Source organism: Poromitra crassiceps (assembly GCF_964638095.1).
Source record: "Poromitra crassiceps genome assembly, chromosome: 16".
In the NCBI taxonomy this organism is placed as follows: Eukaryota; Metazoa; Chordata; class Actinopteri; order Beryciformes; family Melamphaidae; genus Poromitra; species Poromitra crassiceps.
The window spans coordinates 8,805,580-8,831,982 of record NC_139645.1 but is presented as its reverse complement, the minus strand read 5'-3'; the positions used below and the strand labels follow the sequence as shown (position 1 = coordinate 8,831,982).

Genomic DNA, 26,403 nt, shown 5'->3' with positions numbered 1-26,403 from the left:
GAGGAGAAAAGACACGATGGTGGACCTGACAGAAAACACTTGTCCAAAACCACTGAGCTAAATAATATGGACAAACCCATCCACTATTTTTTGGACTGCAGCAAAGTGGTGTCTGTCGCCATGCTGGCGTCCTCACGCAGCTCACGTGAGATGGGGGTTTCCCAGAGCCGCTTCTCCGCCTGCTATTGGTCCATGATCAGCAAGCTGCACAATCACTGGACAGGTGACATGTCAATCACCCCCTTTTCTATCATCTATTTTACTCTGAACGGGTGAGTTATATAAAAAATGACCCCCCTACAGTTGTTATGAAAAGGTGAAATTAGCTATATAGACCAAAACCGTGTTTTGCGCCAGACTGGAAACATGTTTAATCCTGTTATAAAGTCAGGCATTTTAACATGGGGTGAATGCCTACTGCAGCCAGCCCCAAGTGGCCATTCGATGAACCACAGCTTTCAGGAACACTTCCTGGACTTCAGGTGGGGAATGTCTAAGCTTGCGCACTGGTCCAAAACCCATCTATCCTGCCTCGCAGTATTGTCTTGACTCCTGCGTCTCTCTTAATATTCAATTCTGCACACGTATTGGATTTGCTAGGGGCAAAATGACTAAACTAGCCTAAATCTCCAACGGGTATCTTTTCCATCTTCTATCACAAAGGGATTATTTTGTCCTTGTGCAGCCCAAGCCCTAAAGTGCTATCTAGTCCCGCTTCTCCTTTGTCTAGTTTCTCTCTGGTTGCACATGAGGTTAACACAGGGACCACTCTCTTCTCTACAGTACGTGGGGATGCAGCAACAAAGGCTCATAATCATGTTTATACCTCTTCTATTCAGCCTGTGCTGGCATACCAATTTCGTCCTTTGAAAGCTTCGCCATAGGATCCACATTTTCAAAATTGTTATTTTTCGCTGGGATGAGACCCGAAATGCTTTAGTGTGCTTTTAAACGTATTTACCACATTTTCTTCTTTTCCACATACCTCACATTGCAAAAGAATGCTGCTATGGCAACATAACATAGTGTAGGTGGTAGCTCTATACCAAAATGAAAATATTGTTTATTCCGACTGAAACATTTTGTTCAGAATAGGAATTTTCAATTTGTTTTGGTTATGACCTGCTGTAGTCTTTTGTTGTGTCTGCTTAAATTTAATCTTTCTCTTTCTCCATTGTGTTAATTGACAGCATGTATTTTCAGGAGGGATGGCACATTTAGAGATTGTTTGTTTTCAAACCCAAGTAGAATTTCCTCAATCCATAAAGGAGAAAAAAAAAGGGCTTCCAAGAACACAATTTAACATATCTTTTATCCAAATGTTCTTGACATTTAATCTGGCCGTAACGACGAAAAACGCCTCCGGTAATTCCCAGCAGTCAAATGGCTCTCGCTGTGCCCTGAAGCCTGAATCCTTCATTTGCTAATCGCTCACTGCAAATGGATCGAGTCGCCGTTAACAATCAATGAAACACTATTGATTCACTTTCAGTCGGCTTAATTTCCAATCGCTTGTCAATGATTAACAGACGTCTGAAGGTAATTGCTTTCTCATTCACAGCAGTTCATTAGTTGCCACATGTTGAGTGTAATTGTGTGCTGGAAATTGATTTTCGGAACCCATTCGTACTCAAAGAGCACTGGTGGAAACTGGTAACTTGAATGGAATCTAAATAGAGTAAGGTTCAATCGTATGAACTTCATGCAGCATGTTGGACATTATACATGCAAGATTTTAATTATGACAATATACATAACAATAGGAAGAAGAATGAGATCAAGAAGCCATTATTTTGAAATGACATCAAATTGCAATACATGTCGATATATTATTAGTAAAAAAAGAGATAAGATAAATGTTCACACCCAGCAGGCCTGAGTAGATTGAGCAGTTAATGAAATGTTGTGGCCCAAATTAAACATGGACAAAGTGTGTAGCATTCTCAAAAACAATCAATACTCCTTAATGAATTTCAGTGAAATGATCAGGTCGGGTATGGCGAGCTGCAATTTACAAAAGCGAGTGAATCGAGAGAGTTAGTTGTGCGACAGTTACATTTACAACCCAGTGTTGTAGTGCTCGAGTCCTGGACCCGTTTCCAGGTCTCATGACTCGACTTGGACTTGAGCGCTGATGATTCTGACTTGTTAATTGATAAAGACTGTCTTTTGGTTTTTGTTATTGTCTTTTTTTTTGGTAATAGGCCCTAATAATGTGGCCTAAGATATACTGTATATAATGTATATATACAGTAGCTACTGTATATTAATACCGTGAGAGATATAGTGACTTGACTACAACACTGTGACAACAAGCCAGCAATATCTGTTTTAAAACATTTTTTTTCCCCCTGGAGTCTGAACAGCTATTCAGTTACTGCATTGAATGACTTCTGTAGTCGGTCGGGGCGCCTGGTCGGGGCGGAAGAGAACTTGTGGGAATAGCGTGATCCTCCCACGTGCTACGTCCTGCCGGTGAAGCTCCCCGCTGTTTAGTTTATTAGTTTATTTGTCAGGGAGCATATACAAAAGACATTAAACCCCATAGGGGAAGAGATGCATTATAACAGATTTAGCCATAGGCTAATTTCCATCTGGAGTCCCTGGGCAGGTGGATTCAGAAGCCATTGAGAGTTCAAAAAAATACAAAAAAATACATCAAGTGTAAAAAATATGGAAAGGGCATAGGTTAGTACAAAATAGATAAAAGTGCAAAAAAATAGAATAGATACATGCATACATCCAAAATGCCAAAAATAAAACACCCCACCCACACACACACACACACACACACACACACACACACACACACACACACACACACACACACACACACACACACACACACACACACACACACACACACACACGCCAGGTGAAAAGAAGCGGCTGGCTACTGAGTATGTGTCGGAGGAAGCATGGTGCTAGTCTCCGGCTCACCCCAGATCTGCAGAGGGTGGAGCAGCGACTGGGGCAGCCAATAGGGCAGCATAGGGATAAATTGGCCAAGTATAAATGGGGAGAAAATGTGGACAAATCAGAAAATAAAGTGACACGATTGTTTTGTCCCTGTCCCTCATGCGTCTCTCTGACAGGAGATTGTGCTGGTGGTGTTCTTTGGTGTGGAGTATCTGATTGTTTTGTCCCTGTCCCTCATGCGTCTCTCTTGTCCCTGTCCCTCATGTGTGTCTCTGACAGGAGATTGTGCTGGTGGTGTTCTTTGGTGTGGAGTATGTTGTTCGCCTCTGGTCAGCAGGCTGCCGGAGTAAATACGTCGGAGTCTGGGGCAGACTGCGCTTTGCGAGGAAACCAATTTCTATTATAGGTAGGGACACACACACGCACATACACACACACACACACACACACACACACACACACACACACACACACACACACACACACACACACACACACACACACACACACCATTTAAACAATATTTGTCTTTTTTTAGATATATATTTCTTGGTAATATTATGCTGAGCTTCATGCCAAAATGAAATCTACTTTGACACAAAATGTGAAATTGGGCATGAAATTAAAACTCTCACTCAAATATTATTTGCCCTCTTGAGCGCCCCTCAAAAAGGAGATAATAGTTTTTTTTTTTAAATGGAACCCATATATTTCTGAATGTAATATTTCCCCTCTAGATGAATCCGTATATTTTCCATTTCTGCTTTCAGTTTCCTTCGCTTACAGTATACTGTACAGTATGTTTGACAGTAGGGGGTGTGAATCACCAGAGGCCACACAATACGATATCATGATACTTGAGTCACAATACGATATTATTGTGATTTTAAACATCTTGTGAGATGCTGAGTATTGTGTTAACATATTGCGATTTATCACCTTTTTAACTGCAAATTATGTCCCCAGGAAACCTCATAGGTAGGACTAAAAGATGGGAATCACCAGAGGCCCCGCCACGATACGATATTTGATGATCAAATCGACTTGGCGTCCGTCTATCAGTCCAATCTTGCCACGCAAAACATGTGATAGTACACTCAATCAATCACCCCCCCCTTTCCCTGATTGGACAGCACTTGAGTCTTGCTTTAGGATCTATTTTGTTTGGCTGCATCTCTATATAGATCTGAATACCTTTGTAAAGTCATTCTGTCTCTGTCAATACAGACCTGATTGTAGTATAGATGTGAATACCTTTGTAAAGTCATTCTGCCTCTGTCAATAGATACAGACCTGATTGTATAGATCTGAATACCTTTGTAAAGCCATTCTGCCTCTGTCTATACAGACCTGATTGTAGTTGTTTGGCTGCATCTCTATACAGATCTGAATACCTTTGTAAAGCAGCAATACAGACCTGATTGTAGTATAGATGTGAATACCTTTGTAAAGTCATTCTGTCTTTGTCAATAGATACAGACCTGATTGTAGTTGTTGATCTGAATACCTTTGTAAAGCCATTCTGTCTCTGTCAATACAGATCTGATTGTCGTTGTTGCATCAATAATTGTGCTGTCAGTGGGATCCAAAGGCCAGGTGTTTGCCACCTCAGCTGTCAGGTAAGTCAGGTGTGTGCTGTTTGTGTATGTGTGTCATGTACAGTAAGGTGTGTGCTGTTTGTTTATGTGTGTAATGTACAGTATATATGTGCATATAAAACAACATGGTTTTATTGCAGTGATGTTGAAACCATGCCTTGTTCCTTAGAGGGATTCGCTTCCTGCAGATCCTGCGTATGCTCCATGTGGATCGGCAGGGAGGGACGTGGCGTCTCTTGGGCTCTGTTGTCTTCATCCATCGACAGGTAGGCAGGGAGGGACGTGGCGTCTCTTGGGCTCCGCTGTCTTCGTCCATCGACAGGTAGGCAGGGAGGGACGTGGCGTCTCTTGGGCTCCGCTGTCTTCGTCCATCGACAGGTAGGCAGGGAGGGACGTGGTGTCTCTTGGGCTCCGTTGTCTTCGTCCATCGACAGGTAGGCAGGGAGGGACGTGGCGTCTCTTGGGCTCCGTTGTCTTCATCCATCGACAGGTAGGCAGGGAGGGACGTGGCGTCTCTTGGCCTGCGTTGTCTTCATCCATCGACAGGTAGGCAGGGAGGGACGTGGCGTCTCTTGGGCTCCGTTGTCTTCATCCATCGACAGGTAGGCAGGGAGGGACGTGGTGTCTCTTGGGCTCCGTTGTCCTCATCCATCGACAGGTAGGTCTCAAAACAGGTGCCTACCCGTCTGCACTTCACAGAGGAGGAAGTTGGTCAAAGTGGAAATAAGGCGCGACATGCGCTCAAGGCGGGACATCCGCTCGTTTCTCCAATCACCTGCCTCGGTTTGGTTTACATGTGTTGTGATTGGTCGAATACCATCAAACTTTTATTTTTTTGTGATCGAATATTTTCATTTATTAGCACATGTCTCGAAACAGGTAACAATGAGAAAACTGTTAATCCCATGCAGTGAAACAACAATGTATACATTCAGTAAGCCAACATAAGAGACGTAAGAGAACGTAAGAGAACAGTGAAGGTCACAAAAGGAAGTGAAAACAACAACGAAAATAGACAAACACAACAAACAAACCCTCATAACAAACCAAAATTAAAACCAGTATGTACTGTATGTTCTATTTTTGGTCTGTATTTTTCCTGTTTGAGTTTGTGCTGTTGTGTTTCTGGTGATGGTTTCTGATGCAACTTTCCTTCTGGGATTAATTAAGTACAACTAGTAGTACTACTACTGCCTACTACAACTGCAGTACTACAAAAGTACAGTTGTTTTGATTGATTTCTAATCAAATTATCTAGCAACACCTTGTGCCAAAAATACATAAATGTAGTTACTGCAGAGAAACACTCCACGGTTAGAAACAGATTTTTCGCCTTTGAACTTATTCTACTACAGTGTAGCCTACATTGTGTTGTATGGATGCCAGCTACATCTCTGTTGTTGCAATCTTTCTGGTTTTCTTTTTGCACAGAAAACTTGTAAGTCCCTTAAGCTTATGATCAAATAATTTTAAATCAATATTTCATGTCAAACGACGAATGAGACGTGATGATCTCCGAATAAGCCACCAACAGGGAATCAAGAGCCATGATGTAAAAGCAGAGCTACATTATTATGTACATTATCTCTACACAACATAGACCACATAGTTTATTAAAAATGCGATTAATTTGTCTTGTGTCGAGTCAAAGCGTATTAGTGCTTTGCTCACGGCTAACATTCAGAGAGATAATCCCTGTGCATCTTGCCGCTTTCTTAGAAACTCACCCCCTATTGCTTGACAGATACCAGTATTAGATCTTCTGTTGTATAATTCAATTAAGCAACTTCCCCTCCAGTGAATTGAGTATTCACCCACTCAGGCTATATAGCACAAACAGTTACTTTATAGATGCATAAACAGACTGAGGCAGAGGTAGTGTTGAACCTGGTTTAACTTGGACTGCTAATTCCAATGCACTTATTTACCTTTGAAAACCACTTAAACAGGCTCAAATACGGCACATCGCCTAGTGGCATAAGATCGATTAAGTACTCCTAATGCTTTTTCAAGTCCTGAAAATGTATTTGACTAGTATTGACAATGTCTGTGGTCGTAGAAAAAAGTCTGCACATAAAAATAAAAAATAAATCTACATGCAGGGTTTTCCGTTTTCGTTTGAAATATGTTTTTGCGTGTGTATTTTTCAGGAGCTGATCACTACCTTATACATCGGCTTCCTGGGCCTCATCTTCTCGTCGTACTTTGTGTACCTGGCAGAGAAAGATGCCGTGGACAGCAGCGGCAATACCGAGTTCGGCAGCTATGCTGATGCACTGTGGTGGGGCGTGGTAAGAATCTCTGTGTGTGTGTGTGTGTGTGTGTGTGTGCGTGCGTGTGTGTGTGTGTGTGCGTGTGCGTGCGTGCGTGCGTGCGTGCGCGCTCGCACACAGGGTAGATGTGTGTGTGCATGGGCTTTGTCAATATATATATGATATATGTCATCCCCCTCTGGTATCGTGGTGATATGATGCAGTTTATCTGATTGCATACTTATTGTAGAAGTGATCAATATCGCACTGCTTCTTGTCTCTGGGATACTGAACCTGAATGGATTCTAATCTAATGACACATTTTGATTGCATGTGTATATTATTAGCATTAACATGGAGAGTTGTAAGGAGTTGTAACATTCTAAATGAAATACTAATTGCTAATTCAGGGAAATACTAATTTCTTGTTTTATTTATTTATTTATTTATTTATTTATTTATTTATTTATTTATTTATTTATTTATTTATTTATTTATTTATTTATTTATCCCTGCAAAAGATCAAGTATAAACATAATGAGCAAACTATTGGCTATCAGCTTCAATCTAAACATACATGTATTGATATCTGTTCACACACCTGTCTTGGTCGAACCCTAATTCACCTCTTGCCTCTGTACTCCACATGTATGTGTCCACATGTGAATGTCCCTATGCAGGACTGTATTACTTTCCACGACGGTTGACAGATGAAGTAGTGTGCATTAATTGTAAGTCCAGTATTATTTTTTCTCCAAAGGTGACAGTGACCACTATCGGCTACGGAGACAAAGTGCCACAAACCTGGATTGGCAAGACCATCGCATCCTGCTTCTCAGTCTTTGCCATTTCCTTCTTTGCTCTGCCAGCAGTAAGTTGGAAAGGCTTAAGCAGGCCTGAGGGGTGAACTACACACTCACAATGTTGTGTGTCCAGATCCTGATCCTAGCCTAGCACATCCAACTGTTAGCAATCTGATAAACAATTCATAGACAATTCAGACGTCTGGTCCTTTACTGTAACACTATACAATACATTAGGTACCCAGGAGAGTCGGCTATATATAGGAGTTATATTTGATTCATGTCCTATAGCAGCATACTACAGAGACATGTTTTGCCAGTGCTTTATACATGCTTTTATATTATTGTGTGCACACAGACTACTGACTATTAATGACCTGTTCTTATGACTCTATATAAAAGCCAATTACTTCCTATTTTGTTGACACTTCCTGCGACAGTACAGCACTTATATTGTGTCCATTGTGTTATATGGCCACTAGAATCATCCGCCACTCAATGTGAAATTGCAGCCAGTGAGTCAGACTAGGTTTGAGCAGGTGAAACAGACGAGCGTTTTGAACAGGAAGTCATAACACAACTGGGGTCCCTCCCCCCTTTTAAGCTTTTCTTACAGCTACATTTAAAAACAAATCCGAATGCTTGCGGCTATTCAAGGTCACCGCTAAAGCTACACTATTTTCCAGGAAGTAAAAGCAATGGTATTTTATCAAAATGTAAGACGTTTTTTGGCATTTAGGTGTATTATTATTATTATGACACGGAAAATTATCTATGCTGAAAATGTTCGTGCCATTATGACTTTAAAGAGCAATGGTGATGGTTACTGCCCTGCCCTGAGCTTCTGAAATGCCCTGTCTGTTTTGGCTGACAAAACATCTATGGATGTTTCTCTATAGCCCTTTTCCCACATGCGTACGGGAAAATTACCTGTAAGTCAATATCGGACATTTCCCTGAATTTCCCTTCACACCTTAGCGTGCGCATATGGGAATCTAGTCGTCAAATAGCCGGTATGTTGGGGGAGGGGGGAGGGGGGAGCTTATTTGGGGGGTCGGCAAAACTTCACTCAGTCCTCCGTACTTCGCCTGACACAGGACAGACACAGCGAGAATGGCAGAGGCTTGCAAGGCAAGCTGCCCAACGCTTGTAGCCTATGTATGTAGAGAAAGAAATGCACAAGCGAAATGTGGAAGTAGTTTGCTTTGATGTGCGCGAATGATTAGATGATGCACTTTGAAGAAGTTGGGATCCGTGTCTGAGAGAAATAGTTGCTGGTTCGATGTTTATCCGTTCACCTGTTGAAGCACTTTTTACAGACTGGCTTCGTTTGATGTGTCCGGGGTTGCCTTCGGAAATCAGCAAGCTGACATACTGCTGTTATTAGGCTATCACAAGATCATTTCGCCAGTTTGCTTTAATGTGCGCGAATGATTAGATTATGCCCGCTGGAACATTAAGCAACGTGTGTAGGCTACACTTCGCCCATGATTGAAGGACCGCTGTCGCGGAAAATGACTGGACCCGTTTCCACTTGCGTCCCCTTAAAAGCATACCGCTCTTGTGACTGGCTCGAAACTGGTGAAATGTCGGGGACGACGGGGTCGCGCTTATACCGGCACGGCGCCTTTCCCACTTGCAGGCATTAGACCACGTTCCGGTCATTTTGCGGTACAAAGCGCATGTGGGAAAAGGGCTTTAGTCATCTACAGTATGTCATGTCATGTCATCTATGGAAGGGCTCAGAGCCGTGTATATAGAAGAGTCGCGGCATCTCCATTCACTCCAATAGACCAGTTTTTTACTCTTAAGAGTTCCAGGAAGTAACGTCCTGGATTAAGCAGCGCTGTGGAGTTGCAGCAAAATGGTCAGTTTGTGATGTACTTTGAAAGGGTCCAACATTTAAAGAATCAAATTGTACACTATCAGCTTTATTTTAGCATTCAAAAGTAGCGCGAGACCCCTTCCTGGCTATTCATTGGCTACTGAGTCACACATTTTGGACCTCCGCTGACGCCACTCTCTTCCTAGATTGCTCTGGAAGGGCTTATAAAAAAGAAGCAGAAGAAGAAGAGCTTTAATGTAATGGCATATTATTTGTAGTTTAAAGGCTAAAGGACATACGCATAGTGACAGAAGTGATGATGTGGTTTTCTTCACAGGGAATCTTGGGCTCAGGCTTCGCCCTGAAGGTGCAGCAGAAGCAGAGACAGAAACACTTCAACAGACAGATACCTGCGGCGGCCATTCTCATCCAGGTGACACACATCACACTAATGCCAAACCACTATACAGTCCTGTGTCTCATCCAGGTGACACACATGCCACTACTGAAACAAACCACTATACAGTCCAGTGTCTCATCCAGGTGACACACGTCACTACGCCTGTAGGTTCTCCCTGTTCAACATCTGCAAAATCCGTCCGTTTCTCACGAGGGAAGCGACACAACTCTTGGTCCTGACACTTGTCACCTTTACTTGTTTCGGGTGCACAAATGTTGGAATAAAATCTGTGTTCTCAAACTAATATGTTGTATTCTTCTTCTGCTGGCCTGCCAGACGTCATGGAGAGTCTTTGCGGTGGAAAACCTGGATTCTGCCACCTTCAAGATGTTTTTGAGGAAGAGACCCATCCACCACCACGGCTCCTCTCTGCCCAGCCCCACCAGCCCCAAGCCCAAGAAATCGGTTAGCAATCATCCTCCTGCCACTGTTACCATGCGGGCTATGATAACAGTTGTAAGATACTCAATTGTCCCACAAGTGCTGCTACAGACCCTTTTCGTGGGGGCCATTTTGTGTCAAAAAGGCAGGGTAAACACAGGTGCAAGCAAAACAGTAATGAGGGTTTCCAACTTCCAATCATGAAAGTTGGAAACCCTCATTACTGTTTTGCTTGCACCTGTGTTTACCCTGCCTTTTTGACCCAAAATGGCCCCCGTGAAAATGGTCTATTGCTTGTCAACTAGTCTAGAGCAGTGGTTCTCAAACTTTTTCACACCAAGGACCCCTAAACTGACAAAAATTAAACCAGGGACCCCCATTTGCTAAGATTTTTTCTTTGAGGTGTTTTACTACAGAAAGTGTATGAAGCCCATGACCAAAACGTCCTACATTCTGTCATTGTGTTACTTACGGATAATAACGTTGCGAGGCAGCAGTTAAGTTATGGATGGAATTATAGTGAAAATAATGATCCCCCTTTTTGCTGGGGACCCCCTGGAGCCCCCTCAAGGACCCCTTGAGGTCCACTCAAGGGGTCCCCGGACCCCACTTTGAGAAGCACTGAGTAACGGTTAGCTTAGTTTGATTTAAAAACACAAGGGAAACCAGAGATGAGTGATGTGCTCATTTTGAATCAGCTAACACCGATACTACTCTGCACTTTGACAATGTGTCTGTTTCTTCTTCCGCTCCAGCACAGGGATGTCGGCGTTGAACACGTTTTATTCAAAAGAGGTGGTAAAAGTAATGTCAGTAAGAGATGCACACATGAAATAATTGTGCTGAGTTGCTACATAGTGTTCAACAAAAGTGCTGTCAGAGGCGTACGGCTTATACAACCAGCCAATTAGGCGACTGCTTTTTGAAGGAATCTGAAGAAAGAGCGATTCGCTCTCGACAGAATCTACATGGTGAGCCTGGTTTACTCTCTCATTATACCGAAGACCCTCACATAGAAATATACACACTCCACCATCAATTAGAGACATCCGGCCGGTTGCGTTGTTACAAACGAGAGCGTTGCTACTCTATATTCAGTATGATATTCCCTGTGCAATGCAACAACAACAAGAGCATGTCGAGTTCAAACTAACTTTTTTAACATTTATTTTTGATTTGATTTTTCCAAGAATAATAAAGTTCATAAACCGTGTCAAGGATGAATCGTGATGTAAGTATAAAGGAACGTAAGCGAAGGAAAATGACTTTGTGCTTCCACCTTTGCTTCCTACAATTATGCAACGTTTCTAAGGGAGCCACAACAGACAGCACTCACAGCACTGCAAAAGATAACCTTGATTTTTTTTTTTTTTAGCAACACTAGTCAGTTTAAAGTGGCTCTTGAGAAAAGGGTTGCTGAATGGCCCAAACTATTTGACTATACAGCTCAACAGTCTCGTGACGCCTCCAGCCCCGGAACAGAATTGCCCATTCATTTTCTTCATAGAAATTTAGAAAAATCCTAACGAGTTTTAAGCCTGGATCCAAGCCAACCAGCGACCTATTCGATTTCCCCCCCACTTTTTATCTTTTGTTTTTTGCTCCAAGTGAAATGTTTTATGGTCACTCACGATTCACTAGGCTCGGCTTGGTTCCAGCCTTAAAGGAACACTCTGCCCATTTTCAACCAGCTTTGTATCATTAGAACATCAGTAGTATATCAGAAAACTGTAAACGGTTTTGAAGTCTGTCATTTAATTTGACAGTTATTGAGTGTTAAAGTGTGGACCAGTGACATCACTGGTCCACACTAACTCAAATTAATAACTCATTAACTCAAATCAACTCTCAAACGGTAAATGGTTTTGAAGTCATTCATCTAGTTTGACAGTTATTGAGAGTTGATTTGAGTTAATGAGTTATTAATTTGAGTTAGTGTGGACCAGTGATGTCACTGGTCCACACTTTAACACTCAATAACTGTCAAATAAAATGACAGACTTCCAAACCGTTTACAGTTTTCTGATATACTACTGATGTTCTAATGATACAAAGCTGGTTGAAAATGGGCAGAGTGTTCCTTTAAAACTCGTTATATAAGGATTTTCCGAAATGTCTATGGAGAAAATGAATGGATGAACTCTCTTCCAGGGGCTGGAGACGTCACGTGACTGTTTCTCTATTCTCTATTTCAGATCAACAAGACTAGCTAGGTGCACCTACCTGTAGTGCAAGCCGTGCCTCTTGGCTTCACATCCTAGTATAATAAATTACAGTTCTGTCCTGCCCTTGACCTGCACTATCATTTTCAGTCACATCGACGCCTGGAGACATTTTCAGTTTAATACAATGTTGGAAACAGTATCGCCTGAAATAAAGTCAGTCCACTGAGCCTCAGCTGCGGTGAGATGGAGTTTCATATTTGAAATGTCTCTCTATCGCTGATTTCAATTAAACTTGTCTCGATTCGGTTTCTCTCGCTCCCTCAGGTTGCGATGCCTGACAACGACGTTTTCCCGCAGAAGAAACTTTGTGATTGGACAATAATGTCAACTTATGAGTGACACACCTTTTGCTATGTGGATGTTCATTCAAGGATTTGAAAGGACACTTGTAGTAGCGTGACTCCCCGCCTCTGTAAAGTTTAAACTCCCGAAACTCGTATACAATCTAACTAACGAACTAACTGACGAACGAACCAACTAACTAACTAACTAACTAACTAATGAACAAACTAATGAACTAACCATTGTAGATGTAAAATGAAGACAGCAAATGCATGGCTGATTTCTCACCTCAAGTGTTTTCGGAAACACATTTCGGTGAACCGTATTCGTAAGATAAGATAAGGTTTCCGAACGAGCCGCCTTGTTTAGCCAGTTTGAAATCCGGGGCCAGAAACACACCATGACCGTGCAAACAAGGCATTATCACGTATACCTCCATTACTATGTAGGTTTCTGATGCCACTTCTCGCACGACTTTCAACAATGGTCGGTCAGTCAGGCACTCAGTCAGTCAGTCAGTCAGTCAGTCAGTCAGTCAGTCAGTCAGTCAGTCAGTCAGTCAGCTACTTTCACTCTTCTAGGCCGGTCCCAGAGGCCTGTCAAAAAAGGTGTCAGACTCTTAGGGGAAATACCTCAAGATAGTAGAATCTACAGTAGGTCAAATCATTCAAGGTATTTAATATTTATTGTCATTGTGATTGGAATGAATGAAAACCCAATCTGGGAACCCATCGGTAAAAAAAAAGCAAGTCGAAAGTCTGTCTCGAGAGATTAATGAAAACCAGATGGTTGGAATGATCACATAATTCAAATTTAAGTGAATAATTTGTCATGATCAATACTATACTGTGATGGGGAAATTGGTTGCTTGGGAGAAATTATGTCTGCAAGAAGAGAAAATACTGGAAGATTAGACAGAAAAGAATATGTGTAAAATAACATGATGATAATATCCATGTGAGCTATGACCAACATGAATGTTCTAACCAAGACAACAAGCGGTGGCCTTCAAGGATGGTAAATGGTAAATGGACTGCATTTACACTATATAGTGCTTTTATCCAAAGCGCTTTACAATGTGCCTACATTCATCCATTCACACACTGAAGGCGGGAAGCTGCCACGCAGTGTCTTGCCCAAGGACACTTCGACGTGCGGACTGGAGGAGCCGTGGATCGAACCACCGACCTTCTGATTAGTGGACGACCCGCTCTGCCTCCTGAGCCACAGCCGCCCCAAGGATTCAATATTCAGATGTTGGGTTTCATCGTTGTGCAGCTGTCATCAAACAAAAAGCTACTCCCTTTAGAATTCTGTGTTGAGCTGAGATGTTTGCGTTTCTTGGACAGGTGAAGATGAGGAGGAAGTTCAAGAGCACTGACAAGGACAGCTGTCCTACTTCTCCCACCATTCCCAGCATCACATTTGACTCTGTCTTTGACAGTGGGAGGGAGCTGAGCTCGGACGTGTACAGCACCGTGGGCACAGGTAACTGCACACGGGACACACTCCTGCACTGACCTCTGACCCGTGTTGGGGGTAACTCATTACAAAAGTAACATATTACATGTAATATATTACTTTTAGCAGTAACTCAGTAATATAACTTATTACTTATAGGATTTCAGTAATATTATACCAGTTACTTTGTCAAGTAACTCAAGTTACAAATTGAGTTACATTTGATTAAATCAAAGCACATGTTTCAAAAAGATACAATCATTTCCTAATCAAACTGTGTTTTTCCGCAAATAAGCACTATAGATGACAATAACAAAGGAAAATAATAACATTTAGAATTTTGGATTGTTTACACTGATTGGTGGTTGAAATAATTTTTTCGGGATGGTTCCGGGGCGGCGATGTCATTCTGCTGCTGCTGTTGTTTTGGTAAAAGTAATGAAAAAGTAGTGTAATAAGTAACGAGTTACTCTACACAGAGGGTAATATTGTAAAGGAACTTATTACTTTCAAATGAAAGTAACTAGTAATATGTAATATATTACATTTTGAAAGTAACTTGCCCAACACTGCCTCTGACACAGTGGGTAGTGCTCCATCCAGTTCATTGGATATATATATATATATCCCTACTGTAGATGCTCTCATACACTACTGTTATAGTAATATTTGATAAATTAAATTGTTATGTATTTAGAGACATTTGAATCCGGTTTTAGACCACTAAAGACAGCCCTTGTCGATGTAACAAGTGACAGGTGCATGAGATTGCACGATCGTACTCCTTTAAGACCGTAGTGTGGCATGACACTGTTGATCATGCATTCTGAAAGCCTCGAGCACTGGGTGGGTATCTCTGGTTCAGATGATCCAACCTCTCCTATAGAACATGCTCTGAATACTAGGCAATTCTTAATCCACCTCACCAGGCATCTGTGGAGTCCCTCAGCGCTCAATTCTAGGCTCCATCCCTTTCTTCCACTTGGCAACATCATACTGAAACATCGTTTGGAAACATAACGTCTCCTTTATTTGCTATGTAGACAATAACAACTAGAGGCACAAACTCCATACAGTATCCACTCATAAGAACTGTGCTCCAGCCATCGAGTGTCGGAACATTTTACAATTCAATGACAGAAAATGGTAAATAGCCTTATTCTGGCCCCTCTAACTCCAGAAATCCCATTCAAATGATTTTGCTATCCTCAAACACAAAAGGCGCTGGCCTGAAATATATGAATGATTTTTTGACAGTGACTTTTGAAGGTAAAGAGAGAAAAAGTTGTTGTTTTTATCCTCCACAGATTCACAGGCCCACACCGCCTGAGGAACTTACACGCACCAATCCAGCGCTGTGTTATCTTTTAAATTACTTCTGAAAATGCAGCTTTATTTGCTGTTGTATTTTTTTCATTGGCAAATATTGTTATTGGCTAAGAGATGAAAAGTGCCATTTAGCTGTTCTTAAATGTTAAAGGCAGCATGGATTGTAGAGGTGGAAGGGTTCATAAAAGTCACAGTTGTCTAGCTTGGTATTGAGGTCAGGTTGCACTGTGTGTCTGTAACGTGGGGACAATAGGGGGGGCTGTTGACAGTTTACACAACACTGCCTGCCACACTGTCACAAACAAAACAAAACAAAACAGATGGAAACTATAACTTATTCTGTTTTCAAGCTAGTTACCAGCTCAGTGGCCTTGTGGTCTGTGTGTCCGCCCTGAGACTGGGAGGTCGTGAGTTCCCCGATCCCCGGCCGAGTCATACCAAAGACTATAAAAATGGGACCCATTGCCTCCCTGCTTGGCACTCACCATCAGAGGGTTGGAATTGGGGGGTTAGATCACCATATGATTCCCGAGCGTGGCGCACGCTGCCGCTCACCGCTCCCCCAGGGGATGGGTCAAATGCGGAGAACAAATTTCACACATTGTGTGACAATCAGTGGGACTTTACCTTTACTTTACCACCCATTATGTGAAGCAGACCAATATAACAGTTTAAAAGTATTAAGGCCGAGTATATCAAATAGTTATGTTCTTTCCATTGCTTTGCTTTGTTTTATATAACCAATTCCCTCTTCAATCAGTATGTATTATTCCTTTAATCTGTTTTCTCTTGATCGTATTTCCCACTTTATCTTATTTTACCGCTTCCTTTGAAGCACTTTGTAAATGCTGCCTTTAGATAAGTGCTTTAAGGATAATTATGATAGCAATGAATACTGTAGTGGACAATCTGTTTAACATCAAAAGAAGAGCAGTGTGGATAGTTGTTTTTTTTGTACGACTTTTAACACGCATCTATTTGGAGCTAGTCTCAACGCCAGACCCATGAGAGTTCTTACGCTGATACACTACGTCACTGCATGCTGCAGATCTCTCTCTGCGTCTGGGACACTCTCCCTCAGCCGGCTGGGGTCGGAAGTGAACCGTTCACTTGGCCAGTGATTGGCCAGTGGTGGATTCAGTCTTCCCCAATCAGTAACGACCTTGCGATCAGACGACAGCCCATTTTTCGAACCGCTCTCTCATTGGTGCTACGACCTGTCACTCAGTCAATTTCACCCCCCTAGACGCGCCCTCAAACCCCAGCAGTGGCTGTGAAGTGGCACAGACAGACTCACTATGTTAGTATGCGGAGCGCAGCGATTCAACGTAATATTCGAGTCTGGGGAGAGACTAATTTGAAGCAGACTTTGGTTGTGTACATAAACCACAACAACAGAATTTAAAATTTGCCTATTCGCACAATCATCACATGCGTCTGTCTCTCTGCTCCGTAGCTTAAACCCATCTTTGAGATCAAATTTATTTATTTCCACAGCGAGCTCTGTATTGAACATCTTACATCTGTGGGCGTGCTTATTTTGACAACTAAATTCCCACATCGCCATCTGGTGCGCGGATGTGTGGATTGGACGCACACATTGCAGGTGTCTGATGTGTTCAGCTGCTTATATAGAGTGATGAGGCAGAATTCATTGTTTTTTAATGAATTTTCCAAAGCATAGCTCCGTGTCCTTCACATAGTCACATTCAATCACAGTCACATTTTCCAGCCTTTGCAGTCCGTTCTCAGTAGAGCTGTACTGTATGGTGCCCCACATATTTGGGGATGAGACAAACTCATCTCTTCTCTCTGGTCTTTCCTGTGGGTGGGTGTAGTGATGTAGATGCTTCATGAGCTACTGCCTCCTTCTGAATGCCTTTAACGCTGCCTCTTTCATACTTGAAGGAACACTCCGCCCATTTTCAACCAGCTTTGTATCATTAGAACATCAGTAGTATATCAGAAAACTGTAAACTGTTTTGAAGTCTGTCATTTAATTTGACAGTTATTGAGTGTTAAAGTGTGTCTGTCAAACTATTCATCATTCATCTAGTTTGACAGTTATTGAGAGTTGATTTGAGTTAATGAGTTATTAATTTGAGTTAGTGTGGACCAGTGATGTCACTGGTCCACACTTTAACACTCAATAACTGTCAAATTAAATGACAGACTTCAAAACCGTTTACAGTTTTCTGATATACTACTGATGATCTAATGATACAAAGCTGGTTGAAAATGGGCGGAGTGTTCCTTTAACTGCCTATATTCTGATTGTATTGAATCAATGTTGTGTGTTTCTCCTGGGTCGAGCAGGATCCCACACTCTGGGAGGATGTGGTGAGCTGCTGTTAGTGTCTGCCTGCTGCACACATCCACCAGTCCAGTCACTGTCCTCTCTCACTGTCCTGACAGTGTTTCCCCTACCATTCTACAGGCCTGGTGGGCCCGCCAGGCCAACGACGCCCCCGCCAGGCCAGATCTTATTATTATATTATTTTTTTCCCCCTGCTCTCCCCAAAATTTCAATCAACCTTTATGGCATAGTATTACAATACAACAATACTGGTGTCGACAGTGTTGACGGTAATAGAAGATGCCGAATCATTCAAAACTATAAGCATTTTGCTTTTAGGAGCATCGTGCCAGCGGTGCGGCGCTGTTCCAAAACGTGTCAACGTGTGTCGTTGCCTGGGAAACGCACATCCCATAATACAACTGTTTCGCATCGCATCCCATAATAGTACGATGATACTCGGGATGCCATTGCGAACAGCTTAGCTAAAAGTTTAGCGAGGAGCCCCCACCGTTGCGGTCGGGGTACGTTTTGAAATCCCTCCAGGCCTGAAGATTTTTCTAGGGGAAACACTGGTCCATTTTAACATCCTCTTGTCCAAATACTATCAAACTACACTACCCTCTCAAAAACCTTCATGGCATGCTTTTTATCAGGATATAATCATGCTAACACCTCATTTACTTATTGTAGATTTGTGAATGGGATTGTAATGCAAATGTCATTCTCTGCATTAGCACTTCATTTTAGTTGTCCTTTTTATTGTGCTTCAGTAAAAATGGTGCATTATGGGATCATGTTGATGGTGATGATGTGTCTCTGTGTCTGTGCTTCAGAGTGTCACCAGTCTTGGACTTCACTGTCCTCCCTTCAGTTCAGCCCACCAGCTCCAGGTAACTGTCTTTATATAGCTTTATATGTCTTAGTCGGAAAGCTCCAGGTAACTGCTTGTGTTGATACTAACTGTCTCTATATAGCTTTATATGTCTGAGTCAGAAAGCTCCAGGTACAGTAACTGCTTGTGTTGATACTAACTGTCTTTCTATAGCTTTATATGTCTGAGTAGGAAAGCTCCAGGTAACTGCTTGTGTTGATACTAACTGTCTCTATATAGCTTTATATGTCTGAGTCAGAAAGCTCCAGGTAACTGCTTGTGTTGATACTAACTGTCTCTATATAGCTTTATATGTCTGAGTCAGAAAGCTCCAGGTAACTGCTTGTGTTGATACTAACTGTCTCTATATAGCTTTATATGTCTGAGTGGGAAAGCTCCAGGTAACTGCTTGTGTTGATACTAACTGTCTCTATATAGCTTTATATGTCTGAGTGGGAAAGCTCCAGGTAACTGCTTGTGTTGATACTAACTGTCTCTATATAGCTTTATATGTCTGAGTGGGAAAGCTCCAGGTAACTGCTAGTGTTGATACTAACTGTCTCTATATAGCTTTATATGTCTGAGTCGGAAAGCTCCAGGTAACTGCTTGTGTTGATACTAACTGTCTCTATATAGCTTTATATGTCTGAGTGGGAAAGCTCCAGGTAACTATTGTCGTTAATCTAGTGGTTCCTGCTCAGAGGGCCTGAATGAGTTTCACATTTGGGCACAACTTTGACTAAATTCATAAAGCAAAACACACTGTTGCCATTTTTATTGGTTTGCCTTTATCAGAAAAATCTGAGATCATATTGGTCCTTGGCCAAATGATTCTCAATCTGGGTTACCAGTATGCTTAATTTATGGCAGTTACTATTTTGAAAATGAACATTTCTTAAGATCTGAATTAATGGTTCCCCACCAAATTTGTAATGGCCCCTGAAAGTATTTCTTACGTCTTCCACCATGGCACATAATTATGGGACGTTATATCATCATGGTGGGATGATTGGCGGCAGGACGGATATCTGTGAAGACAATAACTCAAGAGCGATACGTGATAGAAACGTCATGCTCACATCACAGATACGAAAAATAGTAAAAAAAAAAGAAAAAAGACACGCAGATCACATTGCCCACTCGGATGGGTGCTGGATCAAAAGAGTGGCTTGAAACGATCCGCACACCAAAAGGCGCTCATTTGACGGTTTTCTTTGCGTGACGTTTCGAGCACCAGCTCTTCTTCAAGACTGCGTCCACCACAGACCACAGGTGCCCCAAGTAGATTAGAGGATCTGATTCGATTTCGGAGCAGCTTGCCACATACATTTGCATATTAATGAGGGGAAAAGTGCTTTGCTTGAAACTACTATGTTGACAGAATATTTGCCAATGAATGCATTCATTAGCTAAATAAAGAACCTCATTAGCATAAGTGGTTGTGTTTTGCTATATCGTGGCGATTATGGCCGGACATGAGGCCGCTCGAGTCTGATGTTCATGCTGCCTCTGTGTGTGTGTGTGTGTGTGTGGGTGTGTGTGTGTGTGTGTGCGTGTGTGTGTGTGTGTGTGTGTGTGTGTGTGTGTGTGTGTGTGTGTGTGTGTGTGTGTGTGTGTGACTGACTGACTGACTGTGTGTGTGTGTGTGTGTGTGTGTGTGTGTGTGTGTGTGTGACTGCGTGTGTGTGTGTGTGAGACTGTGTGCGACCGTGTGCGCGACTGTGTGTGTGTGTGTGTGCATGTGACTGTGTGTGTGTGTGTGTGTGTGTGTGTGTGTGTGTGTGTGTGTGTGTGTGTGTGTGTCTGTGTGTGACTGTGTATGTGCGTGTGACTGTGTGTGTGTGACTGTGCAGTGAAGAGAAGCCTGCTGGAGGTGCACTTCCCCGGGCCGCTCCAGAGGAACAGCAGCTTCGCAGACGACCTGGAGCTGGAGTCAGAGAGAGACGCTGAGCTCCTGACTCCAGCCTCCACACTGTCACAGTGAGTTCAGCACCACCCTGCCATCGCTATCACGCTGTAGTTCTGTATTGTGAGTATGAGCATGTTTGCGTGTAGTTTGGCAAACATGTATGTTATTACCCTTCTAAAATACACCATCACCCCAGAACACCCCTGTCTCTGCTGTCTAATGGTAACCTGATGCTGCCAGATGGCTTGTCACACAGAACCATCTGCAACTCGTCCCGGAAAGCGGTTTCAAAAATTGGCAGTCGCGTTCAGTAAATACCTGGCAGGTGATTGGCTGAACCATCTGTCTGTCACGTCTATCACAGGCTCACTTCTCGCGGTCGTCACACCTAAATCCCGCCCGTAGCCGCCTCTGGACGCCGATTGGTCCAGCCCGCTGCTGCTAGGACGGAGTTAAACCAATAGCTTGGAGTCAAATGTTCTATGGTCTCTCCCGATTCTATATAGCTGAACCGTTTGGTTTGACCAAGTCAAACTATTTGATAAGCATTTTATGAAATGTCTATGGGAAAATAAATGGCGGATGAATATCTCTGGTGCTGATGAAGCAGGAAGTGACGTTCCACTTTACCTCTCTATTAGCGAAAAGCAACTTGCACAATAAGAGATATGATAATGAGGAAATGAGTGTTAAGCAAGTTCAATGTAAGTGTGCACAGTAAGTGAAATGAACGGAGCGTGGGGGTTTGTCCCGGGGGACATTCCGCTTCCGCGCGGTGGGGACCGGCCGGGCTAATGAAGCTGAGTGGCAACTGCATGCAGAGGCGTCGCTGGCAACGATCACTCTGTGCTCCACTGACTCCAAAACACCCAGCCAGCTGTTCTCATCAGGCACCGCCACATCGTACCACTCACTACTTTGAGCCATTATGGAATATACGACTGCATGTCTTCATCCAACGCTAGGCCACGACAAGAGGAAACTTGCTTACCAAGAGCTTAGAGTTGATCGAATTTATTACCACATTTCATGGGAAAAACTTTCAATTATGTGGTCTCATTCTGAATTCCAAACTGTCCCCGCGAGTGGGGTAAAACCGCCTATATATCTCAATGGGCTGACTCACCAAAGGACGGTGCTGCGGCTCTACACTACTAGGTTAGGGATTCTCACAGCAGAACACAAGACGTCTGTTCAGATGTGCGTTTACTCGATCGTGTCTGCCTGGGCTGGGCTAGCAGCTAAACGCTATTTATGCTGTATGGAGAGAACAGGGGGATTTACCCCACCCTGGCCACGCCCCCAGCCAGCTAACCCAGCGTCTATGACGAGACATCGCCTCCACCTGTTGGTTGAAGCTTTTGATCCAGACTGATGCGACTGCGCTGCACTGAACTGAAATACATCTCTTTTTTGCCAAATGGATAGAGTTAGGCTATAAAGGCCATGTCAACCAACTGTGTTTATCTCCACAGTGATAAACACATTTGTTTGTGATTTTCACGTCTGATTGTTTGTTTAGTGGCTGTTGGACGTTTGTTCATAAGGCGAAAGAAATCTGTGATTTCATTTCGACATAAAATCTAAACCGTATTTTCTATTTAACCTGCATTATAAGCATTTTAATTTTCTTTGGTATACTGATTTTTAGAAACTATTAGGACCACTTTGCATGAAATAGACTGGTCCGATGAAGCCAGGTGAGAGCTGTGATTGTCACCCCGCGTTGACCCCTTTTGTGAAGTGAAGGGGAGAAGGCTACAGGTCAGAGGTCATCGAGTTCAAAGCAGCCATGTGCCTCTCTTTCATGCAGGCTGAAGGACTCCCACCGAAGGGCCATCAGAGTCATCCAGAGGATGCGCTATTTTGTGGCCAAGAAAAAATTTCAGGTGAGTAAAAGAATATTTCATTGACTATTTCCTATTATATAAATACAGGCAAAATGGTGAATTCTCTAACTGCAAAAAAATATGACTTGAACACATAACTTAGTTTCTGCTTTGAAACTGAAAGTTGACTGAAATAGTCAAGAGGTATTCACATGACTGATCAGTTTTTACTCCTAATTTATGTAAAAACATATAGTCATCTGACTAAGTGCAGCAAACTGTTATTCCTTTTTGGATGTTTTTTTCTGCATGTGACTAGCACTGCACAGATTTGGAGCTGTGACATCCTACTCATCATAATGTTAACAAAAGTTTGGTAAAAGTTCAAGTCACAAGTGTGTGAGAATGCATTTCTTCATTGTTGGATGGATGATGGTGTTATTTAAATTGTAATCAATCATTCATTAATTAGCCTATTGCAGACAGCCCCTCACTCTTAGTTTGATCTTAAAATAAACAGTGCTCTGAGAACACATTCTTTGACCTCTGTTTACGGTCAGATGTGAGCCTGGAACATTTTTGAGATTTTCAAGTGGACCATGATTCAGAAAAGGTTGGTAACTACTGGCCTGACAGTATGCACACTGAGCTAGTGATTAGAGAGGAGTTTATTTCAATGAATTACTCTTTATTTTTATTAATTAATTGTATCTTTAATTAATTAGTTGATTATATTATAGCCTTTTCATTTATTTTTAACTCTACAAATAACACTTTTAAGGTGTATCAAGCAACAATAGGTTATCACTTGTCAAAATCAACTAACTTACAGTATGTCAACATTCTCTTACTCGTATTTGAGAGAAACATTCCACTTGAATTAGAACTATGAGAGTGCATTTACCTTCTTCTCTGTTCAAACAAATAACCTACTGAACTTTTCAGAACAACACATCTTAAATGTGTAAGAAAGACACCTACGGATCAGCACATAAGGGCTGCTTTCACGGACATGGATTAAACCTAGTCCTACACCAAGGACTTTTCAATGGATATCTTCATTGAATTTTGTCTTTACTAGGCTTACACTTAATCCCTGTCGGCAAAACCAACCCTGAGACATTTTGATGAAAATATATATATATTTTTTGTATTATTGTAACAGTTCCAGGGCTCTTTGTTGATCTTTTGTAGCAAGCTCGTAAGCCGTACGATGTGCGAGACGTGATTGAGCAATACTCCCAAGGTCACCTCAACCTCATGGTGCGGATCAAGGAGCTGCAGAGAAGGTGAGATGCTCAACCAAGATGCCAACTCACCTTCATGTTAATTAGATGCATCCATGGATGGATGGATGATGGTGAGAAGGTTTGGTTGTGTGGAAGCACGAAAAAGAAAAATCACAGTGGTGAGAGAGAGAGAGGGAGAGATCCATGTTAATAAACATTATTCTGACTCGGGGCGTACGGCTAGTGCAGCAGCGGTAGATTCCCTGCCAACACGAGGGTCGCAGGTTCGAGCCCCCGTGTTGCCTCCTGCTTGCTCGGCCATCCATACAGGCACATTTGGCCGTGTCTGCGGGTGGGAAGCCGGATTAGGGTATGTGTCCCGGTCTTAGGGGGGGAGGGGAAATGAGGGGAATAGCATGATCCTCTCATACGCTACGTCGTGCCGCTGAAGCTCCTCACTGTCAGGTGAAAAGAAGCGGCTAGGGAGTGCACCTGTGTTGCAGGAAGCATGTGCTGGTCTACAACTCTCCTCACATCAGCAGAGGGGGTGGAGCAACGACCGGGGCAGCAGGGGGAATTGGCCAAGTACAATTTGGGATAAAACGGGGTGTGTGTGTGTGTGTGTGTGTGTGTGTGTGTGTGTGTGTGTGTGTGTGTGAGAAAAAAAATTAGAAAAAACTTATAAAAAAATATATACAGTATATATCTGACTCAAGCCTCTCTTTGTTTCTCCCAGACTGGACCAGTCTCTGGGGAAGATGACTTTGTTCCAGACCAGCTCAGGTGCTGAACCACTCCCATTGTTCTGTCAAAACATATGAAGTGTGCAACACGCAGCGGTGTTGTTCTGTCAAAACATATGAGGTGTGCAACACGCAGCGGTGTTAATCCTCTTGTCGTATTATTGACTCTTCTCTCTCTCTTAAGAACGAGCCAAAGACAAAGGCACCAACACCATTGGATCCAGACTCAACAGGATGGAGGACAAGGTAGGAACCGCGCGATGTGGGTCCAAAACGAGCCGTGGTGTCGTGGTGCCTGGAGGACAAGTGGCTTTACTCTTAATTTATGCCCCAATTTCTGTTCTAAAATGGCCCGGTCCAGCAAAGGATAAACGCCCTGTGTTATAAACAGTAACATGTCAGACTTCTCTTGCATATTTAGTTCACCCAAAAATGGGCCAGTGGTATTTGTACATGGTAACTGAACTAACGCTTGACCACATGGCTCTGGCATAGCTCCTTATCACAAGGATGAATGAAAATTATGTTTTTTTTTATATATAACTTGCCCCTTTATATTGTACAGTCTATGGCTGCTCAATTGGGAAAATGTCCTTACATCTTAAAGTAGATCAGAGATGGGAGAGCATCAGATTAACCCATTGATACCTGATGCAGCATTTGTGTGTGTATCCCTTTAAGACCATGAACCGCGTCACGCGGTCTTAAAGGGATACACACACAAATGAGGGATATACACGCAAATGCTGCATCAGGTATCAATGGGTTAAGGCATCAGTATCGGTATGATACCCTGATGAAGACTATGCCAGTCAGTACGTGCTTCGACTCACATCGTCTTCATCAGATGAAGAGATCGGGGTATGATACCCTGATGAAGACTAGGGTTATGCTACCCTGATGAAGACTCATGAAGACTCTCTGTCCCTACTTCTTAGTTGATTAATTCCCTCAGTAAACACTTTCCTAATGAGTTTATGGTGTCAATCGCTAGTTTCAAGTGTTGTTCAATACAGCATGATGTTCAGTTAGTAAATTATTTGGAGTAAAAAGACAATAAAACAGGTTATGCTGATCACAGACCAGTAGCAGGTGGGCTGAGGCAGCACTGCGGCTCCAAAAAGAAAAAGAAAAAAAGAGGCAAGATGGCAACGGTCATAATGCTAAACTCGAGGCTTCAAAACCTGAAAAAAAACAACCTCTGAATCAGAATTTTATTATTGGCTTATTATTATTGGAATTATTGGCACAAATCATTATCTCGGGTCGTTTTGATCGCTTTTATTATCCGTGTGTGTTTTGCGAACCTTCACAGATATCGCACATGGACCAGACGTTGGGCCGCATCTCCGAATCGCTGGCTCGCCTGCTGGAGCGGAGGGAGGCGGGGGGCGGGGGGGAGGAGGGGGGAGGCAGGCCCAGGGCGCGGATCGTGAGAACCTATAACGTCCTGCCCAGCCAGGACAGCCTGCCCAGCTACGAACAGCTGTCCTCAGCACCGCCCTCCTCCTCCACCACCACCACCACCACCACTACACCCCACCCGCCCACCCTCAGCCCTACGGCCAGCCAGGACGAGAGCTCCTGAGCTCGACCCCCTCCGGATGTGTTTCTCTGTAATCAAATGAAAGTCAAGTCCGATGCGGGTTTTCCTGGACAAGATGTTAGGAGACACTCTTTGGACCGGAGAGCCCATTTCCTGCTAGATGGATGATGGCAGCAAATATAGGTGATCGTACGTGCAAATACATTGCCAGCCGCACAGCTGTTTTCCTGATTGTTCAAAAATATTTCATTAGCGTTAAGAGATTACGAGAGTGGGAATGGCATCAACGATGACGATTCAACTTTGATTCCGCAGCATATTGCGCGCTATCAATTTGATAATCGCTAAGTGCCGAGTCACTTAGGAATGATTTCCCTGTAGGATTTGTTAATTGATCCCCCCCGCCCCCACCCCGCCTCCTTTCCCTGTGCGTTCTACTTGA

At 42.9% G+C, this 26,403-nt stretch overlaps 1 protein-coding gene across 1 annotated transcript in view; it reads left to right on the top strand.

Annotated features, from left to right (window-relative positions):
* Positions 1 to 26,003, top strand: part of kcnq1.1 (potassium voltage-gated channel, KQT-like subfamily, member 1.1) — a gene marked incomplete at both ends in the record, with an annotated part of 38,175 nt that extends 12,172 nt beyond the window's left edge. The window contains 15 exons of the mRNA XM_083652891.1: positions 3,199 to 3,325; positions 4,460 to 4,538; positions 4,687 to 4,783; positions 6,668 to 6,808; positions 7,530 to 7,640; positions 9,735 to 9,830; positions 10,134 to 10,262; positions 14,095 to 14,233; positions 18,668 to 18,724; positions 20,559 to 20,685; positions 22,428 to 22,503; positions 23,638 to 23,732; positions 24,409 to 24,455; positions 24,600 to 24,661; positions 25,731 to 26,003. Of these exons, the coding sequence (XP_083509017.1) occupies positions 3,199 to 3,325; positions 4,460 to 4,538; positions 4,687 to 4,783; positions 6,668 to 6,808; positions 7,530 to 7,640; positions 9,735 to 9,830; positions 10,134 to 10,262; positions 14,095 to 14,233; positions 18,668 to 18,724; positions 20,559 to 20,685; positions 22,428 to 22,503; positions 23,638 to 23,732; positions 24,409 to 24,455; positions 24,600 to 24,661; positions 25,731 to 26,003 (1,656 nt within the window). The remainder of the gene's footprint in view (positions 1 to 3,198; positions 3,326 to 4,459; positions 4,539 to 4,686; positions 4,784 to 6,667; positions 6,809 to 7,529; positions 7,641 to 9,734; positions 9,831 to 10,133; positions 10,263 to 14,094; positions 14,234 to 18,667; positions 18,725 to 20,558; positions 20,686 to 22,427; positions 22,504 to 23,637; positions 23,733 to 24,408; positions 24,456 to 24,599; positions 24,662 to 25,730) is intronic.
* Positions 26,004 to 26,403: the final 400 nt, after the last annotated feature.